General features: G+C 57.1%; 3 protein-coding genes across 3 annotated transcripts; 2 read left to right on the top strand and 1 right to left on the bottom strand.

Annotated features, from left to right (window-relative positions):
• Window positions 1-711: 711 nt before the first annotated feature.
• SMPDL3B (sphingomyelin phosphodiesterase acid like 3B) lies at window positions 712-7,057 on the bottom strand. Its single transcript, XM_050326204.1, is given in 8 exon segments — window positions 712-1,317; window positions 1,320-1,689; window positions 2,719-2,852; window positions 3,395-3,575; window positions 3,709-3,881; window positions 4,439-4,582; window positions 5,143-5,240; window positions 6,644-7,057. Coding segments are annotated over 8 exon segments (1,476 nt in total). The 5' UTR covers window positions 6,937-7,057; the 3' UTR covers window positions 712-1,234.
• Window positions 7,058-7,263: 206 nt separating this feature from the next.
• On the top strand, window positions 7,264-11,994 carry RPA2 (replication protein A2). Its single transcript, XM_050326233.1, has 9 exons — window positions 7,264-7,345; window positions 7,537-7,649; window positions 7,738-7,839; window positions 7,916-8,029; window positions 8,702-8,776; window positions 9,885-9,998; window positions 10,348-10,458; window positions 10,636-10,730; window positions 11,402-11,994. Exons 1-9 carry the CDS (start codon window positions 7,330-7,332, stop codon window positions 11,484-11,486), a joined length of 825 nt encoding a protein of 274 aa, XP_050182190.1. The 5' UTR covers window positions 7,264-7,329; the 3' UTR covers window positions 11,487-11,994.
• A 1,874-nt stretch (window positions 11,995-13,868) lies between these two features.
• Window positions 13,869-16,763, top strand: XKR8 (XK related 8). The gene is made up of 3 exons (XM_050326211.1): window positions 13,869-14,197; window positions 14,886-15,082; window positions 15,716-16,763. Exons 1-3 carry the CDS (start codon window positions 13,902-13,904, stop codon window positions 16,453-16,455), a joined length of 1,233 nt encoding a protein of 410 aa, XP_050182168.1. The 5' UTR covers window positions 13,869-13,901; the 3' UTR covers window positions 16,456-16,763.
• The last annotated feature ends 769 nt before the right edge of the window (window positions 16,764-17,532 follow it).

Below are 17,532 nucleotides of genomic sequence, written 5' to 3'. Positions count from 1 at the left end.
GGATTTGGTTATTGTCTTTTGCTTCGTATGCATTTTCCAGAACTGATGCCCTCCTCAGAGAAGCTTTAAGAGAGAAGCAGCTAAAGAGTGCACGTCTGTTCTCCACCCTCTTGTACACCACCCTTACTTTCTCTCTTGCCATGAAATCTGGCAAACATCTGGGAAAGGTTTCAAGAACAGTTGCAGAACGGTAGAGGAGGAGGAGGAAGCCTTAAATACCAAAGCTTAAACACTGCCGGGGCGCAGAGCGGATGTGGGGGCAGCGTCACCCCGGCTCCCCCCACTATTCCCGCCGGGATAACCCGCACCTCCGGCCCCTGCCCGGGAAGCAGCACCCGCAGGGTCCCCGCACGGCTCCCGCTGCTCCGGGGCAGAGCACACGCTCTGAAGGGGTCCCGGGGGCAAACACCATCCACGGCGGCAAAGCCAGGGCCATGCCGGGCCCGCTCGGGGTGCGTGTGTCGGGCACGACCCCTCCCTGCCCCGAGAGCTCCGCGTTAGACCCCGGGAGAGCCCCGCGCTGCCTTCACGGGCAGGGCGTGCCCTTCCCGCACCTCCCGCCCCGTACCCAGGGCCCAACACCAGCGCTCGCTACCGCTTCCCTCAAGGTCTCAGAGCAGCTGGCAAAGCCCAAGGCTGTAAATCACCACCTCGTATCTCGCTGGTGAGGCTGCCATGCCCAGCTGAGGGAGGGAACTCAGTGAATGCAAGTGAAGAGAGCACAGAAGAGACAGAGAAGAGAGCTGTTTATGCTCAGCAATTGGAGGGGGCAAAAACAATCATCAGTGCCTCCTGTTCAGCACTGAGATACAAAGACTGCTGATGTCTAGACACTGCCATCCCACGTGGCTTTGCTCACAAGCCAGAGGCTTCTGCAGTACGAGGCTTCTGCACAACAAGACTTTCTGGGTCACCAGCTGTGCGGTCTTTCCAGAAAAGAACTGTGTGCCAACCTGAGGAATGCTGGCAGCAGCCTCCAAGAACACATCTCTCACCTGTGGGCAGTTCATGTCCACAGGAAGGCCTGGTCTTCATCTGATTTGTGAGGCTACCCCAGCAGTCCCAGGGGAGGGGAGACATTCCTCAGTGCAAGCAGTCCAGCACAACAAGGTTCTCACGATTATTGTACCTCCCTCACACATCAAGCTTGTCTAGAAAATTGCAAGTCAGTCTCACAGAGCTTTTAGTAAATGCTGGCAATTATGTCCTGGTTTCTAAGTTTTCAGTGCCAAAATCACTGATTCACATGCAGTGTGATTCCGTGCTCTCCTTCTTCTCTCTTGCTCTCAGCCATCACGGCACTCGCTGGGGACTGAGAAGTCCTAAGAACACACAGCAAACCAAAAGCCAAACGCTGCTGGGAGCAGAGGCAGCACTGCTGGTTTTCACACACTCATCATACTTTGTAAAATCAACTTCCCTGATGGCACACACGTGATCCACACGACACTCCTGCTCGCACCATGCCAGGTCATATTTGGCAGAGTTGAACTCGTAGTAGCTCTGCAGGTAGTGAGGGTTCCCCGAGATCCTCTCCAGCACCGTCTGCATGGAGCGCATGGAGCCATCGGGGACCTGGAAGGCCTCTGTCAGGGTGTACTCGGTCTCCCACAACGGGAACTCCTCTGCCTCCCACTGCGAGGCCATCGTGTTGGCACAAGTGAGGTTCAAGTAATAAGTCACCATATCCTGAGGGAGAGAAGAACAGAAGTGGGGACACATGAGGACAGGATCAGCCTTGGAATGAGATGCTGGGCTGGGCTCACAACCACAGGCAGCACATCCCCGAGAGCCCAGCTGCCCCTGACAGGCCTTCCTACCAATACAGGCACCTGGGGACACACCTCACACCTCAGGTGAGAGCCTCCAGAACCCACCCCAAAGGCAGCCTGTTTCCTAAAGGGTGAAGGGGTGGCTTTGCTCTGCTTGACTTTTACGTCCAAACATCAGAAACTTTGAGCCTGGCCTTCTTCAAACATCAGTTCGTTACCATCAGTACTGTCCAGTGGCAGAAGCAAGGCCTGGAGGAGTGTTACTTCCCAAGTACAGTTAATTTCTCAACTGTGAACAAACTGAAGAATCTTTTCACAACTTCTGTTCTCAGTCTCTTTTGCTTTTTCCCCTCTGCTTCACTGGCTCCCCAGCCTTGCACAGTATATTTTAGCATTCACTTCACATGCTATAAGCATGTAAACAGAGCAACTACAGAGAGCTTCATCCACTGCAATGGGAGACACAAGCAGCCATCCTCTACCTCATGACAAGCAAGACATGGGAAACAGCAGCTGCCCCTACAATTCACCTCAATTGAGATCCACTCCAAATCCATCACTAGCAAACAGAGGGACACAAATAATTTTCCAGATGGTTACAGTTTTTGGAGGGGATCTGACAAGTCTGTTAGTACTCAAAGAGGAGTTCTGTGATCAACATTATCTGGGGAGCAAAGCAAGTGTCAAAGGAATCTCACTCAGGACATGAAGAACATGGCAAAACCTGTCTGCCCCTGCTCTGAGGAAATCATCCCAGCAGGATGCACTGGCTGTGGGGGCCTGGGCCTCAACTCACTGACACTCTGACTAAATATCTGAAATATCCTGGGCCAGGGTCCCCTCCCACACTGCTGCTCGGCTCCTGTGGCCCTGCCTGTTCTGACCACAGGCAGAAATTAAAGTTCTCTTCCAGAGCTGCAGTGTGCAGCACACAGGGCTCCCCTACCAACACCTGAAGGGTGTCCCGATCATAGTCCACCACCCGAATCCCGGGGTTGTTGGCTCCATTGTGCACTCCAGGTAATGTTGTCTTCCAGGGAGTCACTCCAGGGGCCAGGAACATCACATTGATTGGAGAACCTTCACAGAAAGGCAAAGCAACCTGTGAGTGGAGACCTTGGCTTGCCCCACACCCTGTTCCCATCGCAGTGAGCACCTGGAGCTGATGGCCCTGCCCAGGAGCATCTATGTCACCAGCCCCTGGTGCACCACAAACATCAGCACAAGGAGCGACACTGGGGTCTGAACATGGGGCTCCTGCAGTGAGGGTGGCCAGGGAACCACCACCTGTGCCCAGAGCACTCTGCACCACCCCAACACAGAGATCTGACACTGCTCCCTCACACCCCAGCAGTGCCCAAACCCCTCCACAGGGAACAGGAAAGAAGCTGCCAATCACTGAGGGGAAACAGCATTTGAGGATGAACGGGAAGGAGGTCAGGAGCTACAGCCTGGGGGTGGAGATGAGAACCACTGTTGCCTCTTGTTGCCCAGAGCATTTCACAAGCCTTTGCTGGCTTCTCAGCTGCCTTCAGCCAACAGCCACCAAAACCTCCCATGGGCAGTGATTCTGGGAGCTGGCAGATCTGCCACACAGGTGCCTGGGCGAGCAGAGCCGGTACCTGTGTCGCTGTAAAACATGCGGAAGCTGTCGGTGTGGTGGTGCCCGAAGAACTGGGCGGCGATCACCCTGTGGTGCTCCTGCACAATGCTGAGGTACCGCTCGTTAAAGCCCCTCCGGAACCAGGCCTTGCCTCGTTTCTTCTCGAAGAAGCCGGGAGGGACGTGGCCCACAATGTAGACCTGGAGAAGCAAGAGCTGCCCTGAGCACAGAGCCCGTGCTGCCCGCAGAGCCCCGTGGCTGTGACTGCCCCGGGGAGAGCGGGGCTGGGAGGAGCTCTCTACAAGGGTGGTTTATCCATTCCCTTGTTAATACCATTTCATCTGCTCTAGAGGCATTGGTCAGTGTTTCTTCCAGCCACTGGAACTGCCCCCCAGGATCCTCCTCAGCAGCCGTCTCATCATTCTGGTCATAGTACAGGTTGGTGTTGAGGACAACAATCCTCCCCCTTGTCCCTGGGCTGGGCAGCTTCTCACTGTAGAAAGCTCCTGAAAAACATGACAGGGAAAGAGCTGGAGGTCTGGTCACACTGGTGGCTGTGATCCCACATCCCTTTGTTCCCACCTCTCTCTGCTCTCCTTAGCAACAGCCACAGCAGGGTCACTGCCTGGACCAGGCACCAGCAGCGCTCTGCCCACTCCAGGATGGGTGTTTGGAGTGGCTCTTCCCTGTGGGCCTCTTGTCATGCTTGTGCCTGTCCCATTGAAGGGAGACCTGCATGGGGACAGTGGGCAGCTCTGAAGAGCCACAGCACTGCCTGCCCCAGCCTGTACCTTTAAAGGTCTTTTCCTCCCTGGAGCTCACCACTCTGCATTCTTCCCAGTAACCTGACAATGATACGAGAGACTAAAATATAACAAAATTTATCTTCTTGCAAGCAGGAGAACTCCATGCCAGAAATCAGCGTTAAATTGGACCCTTCCTCTTCAAGTCCTCTATGAATACTGATGCTCTGAGCTCTGAGGCAAGGAAAACTGGTCATGGTATTCTCCCACCCTTCCCCATCTCCTCAGAGTGCTGCCAACACGAGCCAGTGGTGCCAGACCTGCTCTGAAGAGAGGAAGGGAGGCGTCACTCAGCCAGGGCCGCCACAGTTCTGCTGTTTGGTTGTAGATCCTGTGCTGCTTCCCAGGAAACTGATTCTTGGGGTGGAAGTCGTGATTGCCCATCGCCGCGTAGACTTTGGTGCCTGGAGACAGAGCAGAGGAGTCAGAGCTGCAGAGCAGAGGAGTCAGGGCTGCAGAGCAGAGGAGTCAGGGCTGCAGAGCAGAGGAGTCAGGGCTGCAGAGCAGAGGAGTCAGGGCTGCAGAGCCCCCGAAGCTCCCCAGGGCACTCAAGGCCAAGGCTTTGCCAGGGCCAGTCACCCACCCCTGAGACCGCACTGACCACTCAGCACTGACCCCCCTGGGGAGCCCCCCCAGCCGAATCCTGAGCTGTCACAGCAGTAACATCCCTCTCTCCTGCTGACAGGGGTTCTGTCTGAGGGAATCTTGCAACTTTTTCTCCCTTAATGACTAATAACAGAAACCTTTATTTTCCTCTCTCCTGAGCGAGCTAAGCTGGAACATGAATGTGCATCAGTGCATGATGCACATCAGAACTGAGGCCACTGGGAAGAGGGCAAACAAGCCCCAGAGACCACAGCCTTTCTGTGCCTTTCCCTGTCCCAGTTCTGTAATTCTCCACCCTGGTAAGCCCTTCCCATGAGTCTCTGTGCCCCTCTCCCCTTCTCATCCCCTCAAATCCTACCTGGAAATGTCTCTTTTATCAGAGAAGTCAGGTTTGCTATTATGTGCAGAACCTTTTCTTCTCCGAGCTGCTCATTGGGGACATGGGGAGTGTCATCTCTAAAAAAAAAAAAAAAGCAGCTTGGTCACTGTCTGGGACTCATAGGACCTGTGCTCACAGCGATGAGCAAGGCACAGAAACTTGCTGGCTTCTGTCTGTGCCTCCTCAAAGAGACAGCTGAAGCTTTTGGGGGCAGAATTCAGTGCTATGTTGACTGGTCAGGGTACTGAGGGAGTTTCAAGGAATCGCTGAGAGAGAAAACAAACTCCACTGGAAACCTGCCAGAGCCCAAGGGCACCACTCTCAGGCACATGGTGGGATTGCTGGAGTGTCCTGTGCAGGACCAGGAGTGGGAATTTGATGATCCTTGCGGGTCCTCTCCAGCTCAGGATACTCTGTGATTCACTTTACCTTAAAACCCTTGAACACCAGCGGGTAAAGGGGAGGCTCTCTCTGCCTCAGGGCACGTCACAGGCACTAAAGCTGCCTGGAAATATTGCCAGGATCAGCACTTTGCAATCTGAGGGCACCATCTGATCAGCAGTAGTGAAGCAGAGCTGTTTGCACAGCTGTGATCACCATGAAACAAGGGAATACCTCCAGTAAGGCAGGGCTGCCCCAGACACACACGTCTGTGTTTGCACTGACACACTCATGGCATTTGTAGACAATGCTGGGCTGGCCAGCAGCCCACTGAAGAGGGAGATCAACATTCAAAATCATGTGAGAGAAACTGGGAGAAATTATTTGAGGAAAAAGAATGCTCAACGTAAGGTCACAAGGAGTAACATGCATCTCCAGGGACCAAAAATGAAAACATGCGGTCAGGCAACAGCCTCCTGGGACTGGAAGTACAGCAGATTGCAGGTTAAGGTTGCACTGTCAGAAGAAAGGCCACACACACAATCAATCACCATGCAAAATATAGCTTTTACTGTAAGTGCTCCTAAGGCAGTAAGGGCACTTGAGGGACCAGGAACCCACTTCTGGGGACCACAACAGCAGAGAACCCCCACTCCTAAAGCAAAACAGCCCCTTTTTGAGACAGGTCTCCCAGCTGCCTCATCTGCAGCCAGAAGAAATGCCACAAGCCTGGTTTGCAACGCTGTCCTCCCACTGCTCTGACCGGCAGGACCTGGTGGACCAACACACAGCCCACAGCCCCTTCCCTGGGCATTCCAGGCGCTCGGAGTCACTGCGGAGTCAGACAGGGCTGGACAGGATGGACGGTGAGTTCGGATCCTTCCATGCCCTCACGGCAGCACTGCCCCGGTGCTTCAGGAGCTTCCTGCAGGCGCTGGGAGCCCTCGCCAGGGTTGTGCTCTCCCCCAAGCCCTCGTTCTTCATTACGAGGCACATTCCCCCCTCCCCTGTCCGAAGTGGGGACCACGGAAAGAGCCCTGACCCCCCGATACGGGCTCCGCTGCCCTCCTGTGTCCCTCCCGGCCCGGCTGCTCCTCACCCGGTCCAGAGCACGAAGTCGGGGGTGTGCAGGATGTCCCGCATGGTCCGGGCTGCCGAGCGGAGCAGCGCCCAGGGCGCGTCGCACAGGTGGCTGCCCCAGGGCCCCGCGGGCCCGGCCCGCCCGCTGCCCGACGGGCACGGCCGCCCCGCCGCCGCCGCCGCCTCGTACCCGGGGTCCCAGTGCAGGTCCGTGAGGTGCCAGAACCGCCCGCGGCCGCCGCGAGCACCGGGCAGGGCCGCGGCCAGCGGGCACAGCAGCAGCAGAGCCACGGACCGGGCCAGGGGCTGCATGGGGGCACCCCGGGCTGCGCACTGCGCACTGCGCTGCGCTGTGTTCTGCTGTGCTCTGTACTCTGTGCCCCCGTGCTCTTGTTTGTGCTCTTCTGTACTCTGTGCTCTGTGCTCCCCTGTGCTCTGTCCCTCCCCCGCCCGGGCCCCACCTGTCACCTGTGCTCTGGCCCCGCCCCTCGGCCCCGCCTCCTCCCCGCGGCGGGGCCGGGCAGCGCCTGCCCTCAAAATGGCGCCGGCGGCTTCTCCGCGACCTCTCTCTATTGGACGGAGGCGGAAGACGGAAGGCCGCGATTGGCCGCGGCGGGCAGAGCGGCGCTCCGGGATTGGGCGGGCGCGGGCGGCGCGCGGAGGATCGGCGCGCGCGGGCCTGTGGCGGCCGATCCTGACGGAGCGATGTGGAGCGGGCACGGTGGGGACGGGACGGGGACAGGAATGGGGACAGGAATGGGGACAGGGGACGGGGACACGGGACAGGGACACGGGGCAGGGACACGGGACAGCGCCCGGGGGCCTCGGGGACGGGGCGCTCGAGGCCGCGATGGCGCAGCGGTGGGCACGGGGACCGCGCCACGGCCTCACGGCCTCTGCCTTCCCCCCTAGGGAACTTGGACGGCGGGTTCGGCACCATGGGCGGCGCGGGGCCCCCGGGCGGATACCTGCAGTCCCCGGGGGGGTTCGGGTCGCCCGCCGGCGCCCAGGCGGAGAAGAAGCAGGTAGGCCGGGCGAGGGGCGGCCGGGGCCGGTCCTGCCGGGGCTGGGGCCGGTCCTGGGCCAGCCCTGACTTTCCGCCGCCCCTCGCAGCGGAGCCGCTCGCAGAACATCGTGCCCTGCACGGTGTCGCAGCTGCTGGCGGCGGAGCAGGTCGACGAGGCGTTCCGGATCTGCGACGTGGAGATCTCGCAGGTGGGCGCCGGGGCGGCCGCGGGCGGGGCGGCCCCGAGTGCCGCGGGGGCCCGGCCAACCCTCCCGCTCCCCGCAGGTCACCGTGGTGGGCATCGTCCGGCACGCGGAGAAGGCGCCCACCAACATCCTCTACAAAGTGGACGACATGACGGCAGCGCCGATGGACGTCAGGCAGTGGGTTGACACCGATGTAAGCATCGGATTCGCTCCGAACACGCTTCCTTGACAACCTTTGAGAGCGGTGGGGAGGGAAAAGTTATTAAATAGTACAGTGTCTCAACTGGAAGGGACCTGTAAGGATCAACAAGACAAACTGCCTGCATCTCACAGAGAGTTTTTATCAAAAAGATGTCGCTTTCCTGAGAAGTGTTTTAGGAATAATACGTCCCTGAAATCCAAGGGAGATGCTGCTGTAACAGAGGTCACTGACTGTCCCCTCAGCTGTTGTTTATAGCTGAGTTCAGTTGAATAGCTTTGGGAGGGTAATCAGGCAGACATTCAGTTGGCTTTCTGCAGGTTTATCCTGAGTTCAGAAATGACTCTGGCCTGCCCCGTTCCCCAGCCAGGTTATGGAACTGAACACCTGCTTTTTTACTATTTAAGAGTCTTTTCCTCTTGTTGCTCTGAGAATCTCTCATAAGTGGACAGAAATAGCAGAGCAGACGACTGGCTCTGCTCTCCAGTGTGCAAATGTTTTTACTTTTCATTTACAGTTATGTTTATCTAACTGCTCTTGCTGGGCATAAGAATGCACGTTGCTTGTGCTTGCTTGAGATGAGCCTGCTTTGCTGAGTCATTTACTGTGATGTTTGGGAAATGGAAATGTGAATCAGCAAACCTCTCTCCTTTCCCTCTCTGTTAGGAGGCAGGAGGTGAGAATGTCGTGGTACCTCCAGGAACTTACGTCAAAGTAGCTGGGCACCTCCGTTCCTTTCAGGTAAGGCCGTGTCACCTGTGCCTGAGTCCAGGCCATGCAGGATTAGTGATCTGGCTCAGTGTCAGTGGGCTGCTTTAGAGTGTCTCTGCTCATCCTTTCCTCTGGACAAATCCTTCAGTGTCTCTGCCACGGCTGTATTTAATAACACTCTTAACTGTTCCTGAATACAGAGGACTGTTTAAAATGAGGACTCATTTAAAATGCCCCTTGTCCTCAGTGTGTTTTTTTCAGCAGAGCAGAGTTCTGGCCACCAGGTTCTGGGATGTTTGTGCTGTTGAGCTTAGACCAGGTTCTGGTTCATGGGGGCACTTGTTGTAGCACGTTATGTGATGTGGTTACCTCATAACTAAATATTCAAGTAATGGTGTATGCATTAAAGGAAAGTTCAGCTGGTTAGACCCTGTCTCCAGCTGACTCTATATCTCCATTGCTTTACAAAATCACATCTGAAAATATGTTGTAGTTTAACCCTGGAGGGCACCTGAGCCCCTCCTCCTCCCCCTGCCACTGCTCGCTCACTCCTGGGGGGATGGGGGAGAATCAGAAGGGTCAAAGTGAGATAACCAAGTTCAGATGGGGGCAGTTTAATAAGTAAAGCAAACCAAGGAATCCATCCCACACTTCCCATGGGCAGGCAGGTGTGCAGCATCTCCAGGAGAGCTGGGCTCTTCATGTGGAACGGTGACTGGGGCAGACAAAGACCATCAGTTTGAACATCCCCTCTTCCTCCTCCTTTTCCCAGCTTTATATACTGAGCATGACACTGGATGATCTGGGATATCCCTTGGGCAGTGGGGTCCCAGCTGTGTCACCCCCCAGCCTAACACTGGTGGGGCAGTGTGAGAAGCAGGAGAGCCCTTGGCTCTGCAAGTGTTGCTCAGCAACGACTAAAACATCCCCGTTTTCCAGCACAATTCCAAAACCAGTCCATGCTACTCTATCCCAGCCAAAAGCAGCACAAGACATAGGTCAGAACATTGTGGAGTAGCTGCATGCAGAGAAGCTCTCATTTCACCACTGTCCCATTCCTGGAGGGAATGGCTGGGTTGGTTGGTTTGCATTTTCCTGTTTCTGTGATGTAATTTGTTTTTTTTTTTTCCTCTGAAAGAATAAGAAGAGCTTGGTGGCATTTAAGATCATGCCTCTGGAAAATATGAATGAGTTCACCACACACATACTAGAGGTTGTCAATTCACATATGATCCTCAGAAAAAATCTTATGGTATGTAGAAAGATCCCGATTGCATCATGGCCCTTCCTGGGTGACTGGTGATTTCCCATAGAGGGACCTCTGGCTATGCTGGGGAAATTGTGGGTCTGCAAAGCTTAAGGCTGGGCTACAGTGAGGATGTAACAGAAGTCCTGGCTTCCTTGGAGAGAGATTGTATTGCAGTCCAGTTCTGTGGTTTACTGCCATGGGTTTGGCAGTCAGGTAACCTCAGCACTTCTGTTCTCATGATTGCAGTCAGGTAACCACAGCATTTCTGCCCTCCTGATTGCAGTCAGGTAACCACAGCATTTCTGCTCTCCTGGTTGCAGTCAGGTAACCACAGCATTTCTCATGATTGCAGTCAGCATCGAGTGCGCCGCCGTCGTTTTCCTCCACTGGGATCAGAGACATGGGAGGCTATGGAGGAGTTGGCAGCCTGCCAGTGAACGGGCTCACAGCACACCAGAGCCAGGTGGGTGCCAGCAGCGTTTCTGGGAGCACAGCAGTGGCAGTGGAGGCTGCTGGGGTGTGATGGGTGATACAGGGCAGGGAAATGCAAGTTCCATCACTCTTTGAAGACAGTGGTTCTGCTCAGCCTCTCTGACACAGAATCTGAGCTCTGTGGTAATGGGGGCTCTTGCTTCTCCAGGTGCTGAACTTGATAAAAAGCTGCCCTGTCCCAGAAGGTATGAGCCTGCAAGAGCTGAAGCTTCAGCTCCACAGTATGAGCATGTCAACAATCAAGTAAGTGTGTAGAAATGAAGGGTGTTTGGAAACCCAGGCATTCCTCTCAGAGGCAGAGGGGACAGTTGACAAGCTCAGGCACTCACCTGTGAATCAGTGTGGGTAATCCAGGTGGCCCCAGCAGCACAGAACAGTGAGCCAGAGCTTCTGAAGGCTTCACAGCCCTGAATGAGTCACTGCCAGTTGAAAGTGTGACAAATGCTTTGCTCCCGTTTTCAAAACAACCTGTTTATCAGTTCAGTGGCAGCAGATACCTGGGTGTTCTGCAGTGCTTTGGCAGTATTGTCCTGTTCAAGGACTGCCTCGCCGTCTGCACACTGAACACTTAGTTCTGTTCTCCTTTTTGCTATCACTTATAACTTCTCCTTAAAGCTTAGAAATGTAGTCATGAACATCCATGACCTGCTTTCACCTGGGAAGTATGGAGAGTGGTGGCTTTCTCCTCTGTGACAGGCAGAGTCTGACCTGTGGGGGAGCACATTTTTCATAGCTTTGGAGAAACTCTGTATGTCACTTACACTGCTCACAGGACAGAGCCATCCAGAGCTTCCCTTGGCAGCTGCCAGGAGGGAACTGTGGGGATGGGGTCTGGAAATGGGAAATCCCTGGCAGAAAGGTGGTATTTGCTAATTAGTTGCTAACTGGTTATTAATTGTGGGGCTTTCTTCAAGGCAAGCCGTGGAATTCCTCAGCAGCGAGGGACACATCTACTCCACGGTGGATGATGATCACTATAAGTCAACAGATGCTGACTGAAGTTCCCTCCAGCTTAATTTACTTCCAAAAAAATGCTTGTCCCTGTTTCAAGATACCCTGCCAAGCTCAGTGACATGGAGGGTGATCTTTTCTCTCTGTAGACGGTCCCAGTTACTCTGTGAATGCCTCCTCATGGAATTCCAGGACACGCAGAATGTACAGGATTCTGTTAACTGGACTTGATTCTATGCTGTGACCATGTGAATGAAAGCATAAATAGACACAGGAAAAGTGAACTCCTCAAAGCTTCAGAACCTTCACTTTGTCTTGGCTCCTTAAAAGATGCCTGTTAGAAAGAGGAACCTCTTTCTAATCTTTGTTTCTAGAGCTGTTTCTCCTAACTCAGCTTCCCTTCTATTCGTTCACAAAGTGGGTACCATTCCACTAATGTACAGCAATCATGAAAAGATTTTTTTATTTTTTAGTTTGTGCGTTTAAATCTATATTTGTACTAGAGGTGATCTTGTTACTAGAGCTTTTGAACATTTCCAATAAAACTTTAACTTGAGGACCCTTGCCTGCATGTGTGACTCAAGAGGCTTTTCTACCCTGAAGAAGGAAGCCATCTGCTTGACAAAACCTGGGAGCAAAAGCACAGCTCATACTTAACTTTCCTTATTTTTTTATTTAGCTTTTTGCTTTGAAAGGTCAAACTGAAATGAGTGTCTGGACAGCAAGAAATTAAATAATTGTACTACGGCAGAAACCAGCACATTACAGATGAAACATCAGTGTTACAAATAGGGCCCAAATCACTTCTGCCCCCAAAACAGGCTCCCCAGGGCAGTGGGCACAGCCTCAAGGCTGCCAGAGCTCCAGGAGGGTTTGGACAGCGCTCTCAGGGACAGGGTGGGATTGTTGGGGTGTCTGTGCAGGGCAAAGAGTTGGACTGGATGATCCTTGGGGATCCCTTTCAGCTCAGGATATGCTGTGCTATGATTTTAGCTGAAGCTCGAATTACACCAAGTGCAATAATGTTTTATTCTTTAAACCATTTTTAAAGCATAACAGAAAAACACTGTTAGGATATAGTTTGATACTCTAGATGGATGGAGGTGGAGGTAAGAGGTTTGTGTTTCCTGGTTTTCTACCCACTCTGCCTTGTTCAGGGAGGCTGCAGGAGGCTACAGCACCATATTGTCCCTCAGTCATGGTGAGCTTCCTGTCATAGGAAATTCAAACAGACCTGTCTTCTGGGCATTGTTCTGTACTTGTAATGAGAGCACTTCAGGAGTTCATAAATATTCAGGAGCGTTTCAGGTGTGTAATGTAGCTGTTCTCACAGAAGGAACCACATGGCTTTCTGCTTTGTGAAGGTGTTGCTGAAAAGCAGGACCCAGATATTTCAAGCTGAACCACTGATACACTGAACTGCGCTTGCTGCCTGCCAGGTGAGAGCTGCTGTTGTGTGCTGTGCTGCCCTGTCCTACGATTGCTGCCTGCCAAGTGCCAGGACCACTGGAACAGCAGCACACAGAGCCAGGGCTGGGGCAGAGGGCTCGAGCTGGTGGGGTCTGTGTGTTATGGGAGCTGCAAAGTCATGGGGTTTCTGTTACCTGGAACTGGTGAATTGACTTTGCTTTGCAAAAGCAGTTGTTCCCTGTGGACGTATCCCTGGGGCTGCCCGGGGGACCCGGGGTCTGCTGCTGGGGTTACTGCTGGGGCAGATCCGTGTCCTGCTGGTCCTGTGGCCCAGCTGCAGCCCGTGGTGTGAATAGCGCAGCAGGTGTGCTACAGGTGCACACCCCACTGTGGAGTCCAGCAGATCTAGGAGTCAAAAGTACTGTAATCGCCTTTATGTAGGAAGTGTGCAGGTTAGGAATGAAATTCCTGACGATTTTTGGACGTGAAGATGCATGGACTTTCTTGCAGTAAAGAGAGCGGTTGTGCAATTGGGTAACACCGCACTGCGGCGGGTGAGGGCAGGGACCCCGGCTCTGCGCGGTGCTGTTCGGGCGGGACCGGAGCTCCAGCCCGTCCTGCCGCGGCTGCCCCACGGCTCATCCCCCGTGTCCCGGGCCCTGCCCCTCAGCGGCGGGGCCAGAGCGAGCGGAGGGGCCGCGGAGCGGGGCAGGGCTGGGACACGGCGGAGGGCCGTGCTCCGAACCCCCCGCTCAGCCCCGCGGGGAGCTGCAGCTCCGGGGGGGGACACGCGAGTGCGGGGCTCGGCTCGGCCCCGGTGCCGGTGAGCGGTGCTGCCCTGCGAGGGACCGAGGGCTCCGCCGGGCCGGGGCTGAGGGAGCGGGCCGGGGGCGGGACAGGGAGAGGGGCGGGGCCGCTGAGGGGCGGGGCCGAGAGCGGGGCGGGGTCATTGAAGGGCGGGACAGAGAGCGGGCAGGGCCCTCAGGGAGGGGCGGGGCCCGCGGGCTCCGGTCGGGGCCGCTCCCGGTGCGCTCCCGGCCGGTCCCGCTGTCCATGTCCCCCCGGGCCGCCCCGCCGCGGTTCGGGCCGCTGCAGTTGGCGCTGGCGGCGGCGGGGACGGCGGCGGCGGCGCTGGATGTGTTCACGGACGGCTGGGTGGCGGTGGAGTACGTGCGGCGCGGGCAGCCGGGCTGGGCCGCGCTGTCGCTGTCGCTGCTCGCCGCCGCCTCGGCCGCCGCCCAGGCCTGCAGCTGGTTCTGGCTGCGCTCCGACCCGCCCGCGCTGCGCCCCGCCGTGCCCGCCAAGCTGCTCGCCGCCCTGCACCTCCTGCAGCTCGGCTTTCTCTTCAGGTACGGCGGCCCCGCGCCGGCTTCCCGCGGCCCCCGGGCATCCTCCGGGCATCCCCCTGCCCACCCCCGGGCATCCCCGGGCATCCCCCTGCCCACCCCCGGGCATCCCCGGGCATCCCCCTGCCCACCCCCGGGCATCGCCCCGCTCCGCCCCAGCCTCCTCTCGCCCCTCCTCCGGCTGCCCCTCACTCTGTTCCGGCAGGGGAGGACGGGGGTCCCGCCGTGCCCGAGATGGGGTGAGCGGTGCCCCGGGGGCCGAGGGGCTCCCGGGCAGAGCGGTCCGGCTCAGCCCCGCGGTGGAGCGGGGTGAAATGCCTCGGCAGGAGCCGCCTGTGTCCCTCCAGCTGAAGCTCCCCCGGCTCAGCGCTGTCTCCCGGTGCTGTCGCCGCTGCCGGAGCCCTCGGGCCGAGCGGAGCAGGACCCCGAATCCTCATCTGGATTGGCCTCGGCGCTCCCGGGAGTTCGGGGGCCGGGCCGGGCCTTCCCTCCGGGGGCAGGAAATGATCCGGGCAGGTGCTCTGAGGGCAGTGCTCTGGTTTACATGCACCGCGTGGCTCCTGTGGTCCGTGGTTTGGGCAGGGGAAGGAGGGGGTTGGGTATAAATTGGGGGGGTTTGTTGTCCTGCCGGGGCAGCGTGAGGGCCGAGGGGCTTGCGTGGCCTCTCACTACTGGCTGGGTCCCCACACAGGTGCCTCCACGCTCTGAAGGTGGGCTGGAAGGTGTGCTGGGCGAAGGCAGAGGAGGAGGAGGAGCAGAGACACATGGCCTTCCTCTCCCACGACATCAGCATGCTGCGGCTCTTCGAGACCTTCCTGGAGAACACCCCGCAGCTCACCCTGCTCCTCTACATTATCCTACAGACAAACAAGGCCGAGATCTCCCAGGGTGAGGGGTCTGGGGCCAGGGAGGGGGCTGTGCAGGGGCAGGCTTGGGGTCACAGTGGGCTTGGATGGGGCTGTCTAGGGGCTGCAGGACCCCCCAGGACACTTGCTTGAAGGGTCATTCTGCTCCCACGGCACTCCTTCCCTTGATGAGTCACACAGGAGGGTGAACCCCTCCCATGCTGCAATGGACCTGCTGGGCTCAGGGTGGGAGGGCTGGAGCTGCAGGACTGCTGTGGTCATTTCCTTACATGCCCCAAGAGAGGCTGAGGGTGAGGCTGGGTAGGAGGGAGATGCCAAAGTGGGTGTGGGTGGAGCACAGGCCCCCAAGGAGGTGCCCAGTCCCAGGGTGGGCAGCGAGTGTCACTGCAGGGGTTGGGTGAAGCCAGCACTCACCTGCCTGTGGGCTCTGCAGAGCTGCTCAGTCCCAGCGCTGCTTCTCCACCTTCTGGGCAAGGCCAGCACCAGAGTCCTCCTCGGAGAGGGCAGACAGCTGAGGGAGAGGGCGGTGCTGAGGCTCTGACCCTTAGTGAAGGGTGGGAGGGAAGCTCGTTTTAGCTGTGCCAGGCAGGGGGAGGTTTGAGCCAGGCTGGGCCCTGCCTTGCTCTCCCCTCAGCGTCTCCCCCTCTGTTTGCAGGCCTGGGGGTCGGCACTGCGCTCCTGTGTGTGTCCTGGGCTCTGCTGGACTACCACCAGTCCCTGCGCTCCTTCCTGCAGGACAAGTACGAGCTGAGCCGGGGCTCCTCCTTCATCTACTTCCTGTGGAACCTCTTCCTCATCTGTCCCCGCATCCTGGCGGTCGCCCTCTTCGCCCTGCTCTGGCCCTACGGCGTGGCTGTCCACTTCCCACTCGTGTGGCTGGCCATGTTCCTCTGGGTCAGCCTGCAGGGCACGGACTTCATGGAGTCCCCTGGCCCTGAGCAGCTTTACCGGGCCATGGTGGCCGTGATCCTCTACTTCAGCTGGTTCAACGTGGCGCCGGGGAGGACCCTGCACCGCAGCATCATCTACCACGGCTTCATCCTGGTGGACAGCACACTGCTGGCTCTCTCCTGGCTCTGGGGCCGGGCCCCCTCTGAGGAGCACTGGTACCTCATCCCAGTGGTCTCTGCAGCCCTGCCCTGCTACCTGCTGGGGCTGGGGCTGAGGGTCACCTACTACAAGTGGCTGCACCCCAACGTGCAGGTGCAGCAGGAAGGTGGCTATGATGAGGTGGATGCCAATGGAGGGACTGACGGGCTGGAGTTCCGCTCGTTCTCTGAGCCAGACCTCGTGAACAGGCGGATGCAGTGCCTGGCCCAGAGCCAGTTCCCGCTGTCCCAGCTGCCACAGCAGCGCTTCCTGAATGGGGCTGCTGCCCTCGAGTCTGCTGCCTGAGGGCAGCTCCTCCAAAGGGACGTGCAGGGGAGGTATATTTGTTAGTTGTGGTCCTGGTTCTGCTCCCCCAGGCTGTTGTTTTGGGCAGCTGGAGAGAGCTGGCAGGAACCAGGGATGATGTGGAAATGCACAAGGAGTTCCACGGCACAGAGCGTGGCTCCCATGGTTGCACCCTCAAGGAAAGCCACAGTGTTTGTGGCAGGTCCAGCACACTGTGCCATGTGGCAGGTCCAGCATGTGTGCAGTGCCGTGTCAGCTTTCCTTGTTATTTATTATTAGCTTGTTCAAAAGAAAAAAACTCAAGAGCACTGGTTTGTTCTCTCTGTGCCCGCTGCTGCCATTGCTGCACAGGGATGTGGGAGCTCATTTCCTCCAATGGTTGTGGCTATCTGACCTTTGTTTCCAGAGTTTTCTTCCTTGGTGTGTTAGTTTTGGTGTTGAGGTCAAAGCTCAGCTGTTATCGCCGTGTTTGGGGAGGGATGGGAAGGAGGCCTGTGCTGACAGAGTGGCTGCAGGGTGGCTTTGATGCTTCTGGCTTATTATGGACACCTCGTGCTCCCTTGGCTCCATTCCCACCCCCACCCCGGGCAGTGCTCCTCCTGCAGTTGGCCACGGGCGGTTTCTCAGCTGTGCATGGTCAGTGTGGGGCTGTGCTGGCACCTGAGCACAGACACCCACCCAGTCCCAGGCAGGGCACTCCCCAGATTGGTGCCAAAATCCAAGCAGGCCTCAGAGCAGCCTCTGCCTCTTTTGCTGTTGACCAGTTGGCAGCTGTGGCACATCCTGGTTGCCCAAAGCATTGACTCTTGGCCCTTTCCCCTTGCCTCCATCACCTTTTCCCCCCCAGCAGGACCCATCCCAGGAGAGGAGCCCCACCCCAGGGCAGGCAGTAGGATGCAGCTGGAGGAGCAGCTGAAATCTGTTTCCCAGCTGCTCCTACAAAAGACCAGCCTGTGGCCAAGGCCAGCAGCACCACAGCACAGGGTGGGAGGAGGGTGTTTGATGGCCTTGGGCAGAAGAAACCAGGAAGGTTTGTTGAGGGAGCACTGTGTGCCTGCCCTGGGCACCTCAGCAGAG

This window comes from Myiozetetes cayanensis, unplaced genomic scaffold (assembly GCF_022539395.1).
Source record: "Myiozetetes cayanensis isolate MyiCay16 unplaced genomic scaffold, myiCay2020 scf31, whole genome shotgun sequence".
NCBI classification, from domain to species: domain Eukaryota; kingdom Metazoa; phylum Chordata; class Aves; order Passeriformes; family Tyrannidae; genus Myiozetetes; species Myiozetetes cayanensis.
This window is presented reverse-complemented; position numbering and strand designations above follow the sequence as displayed.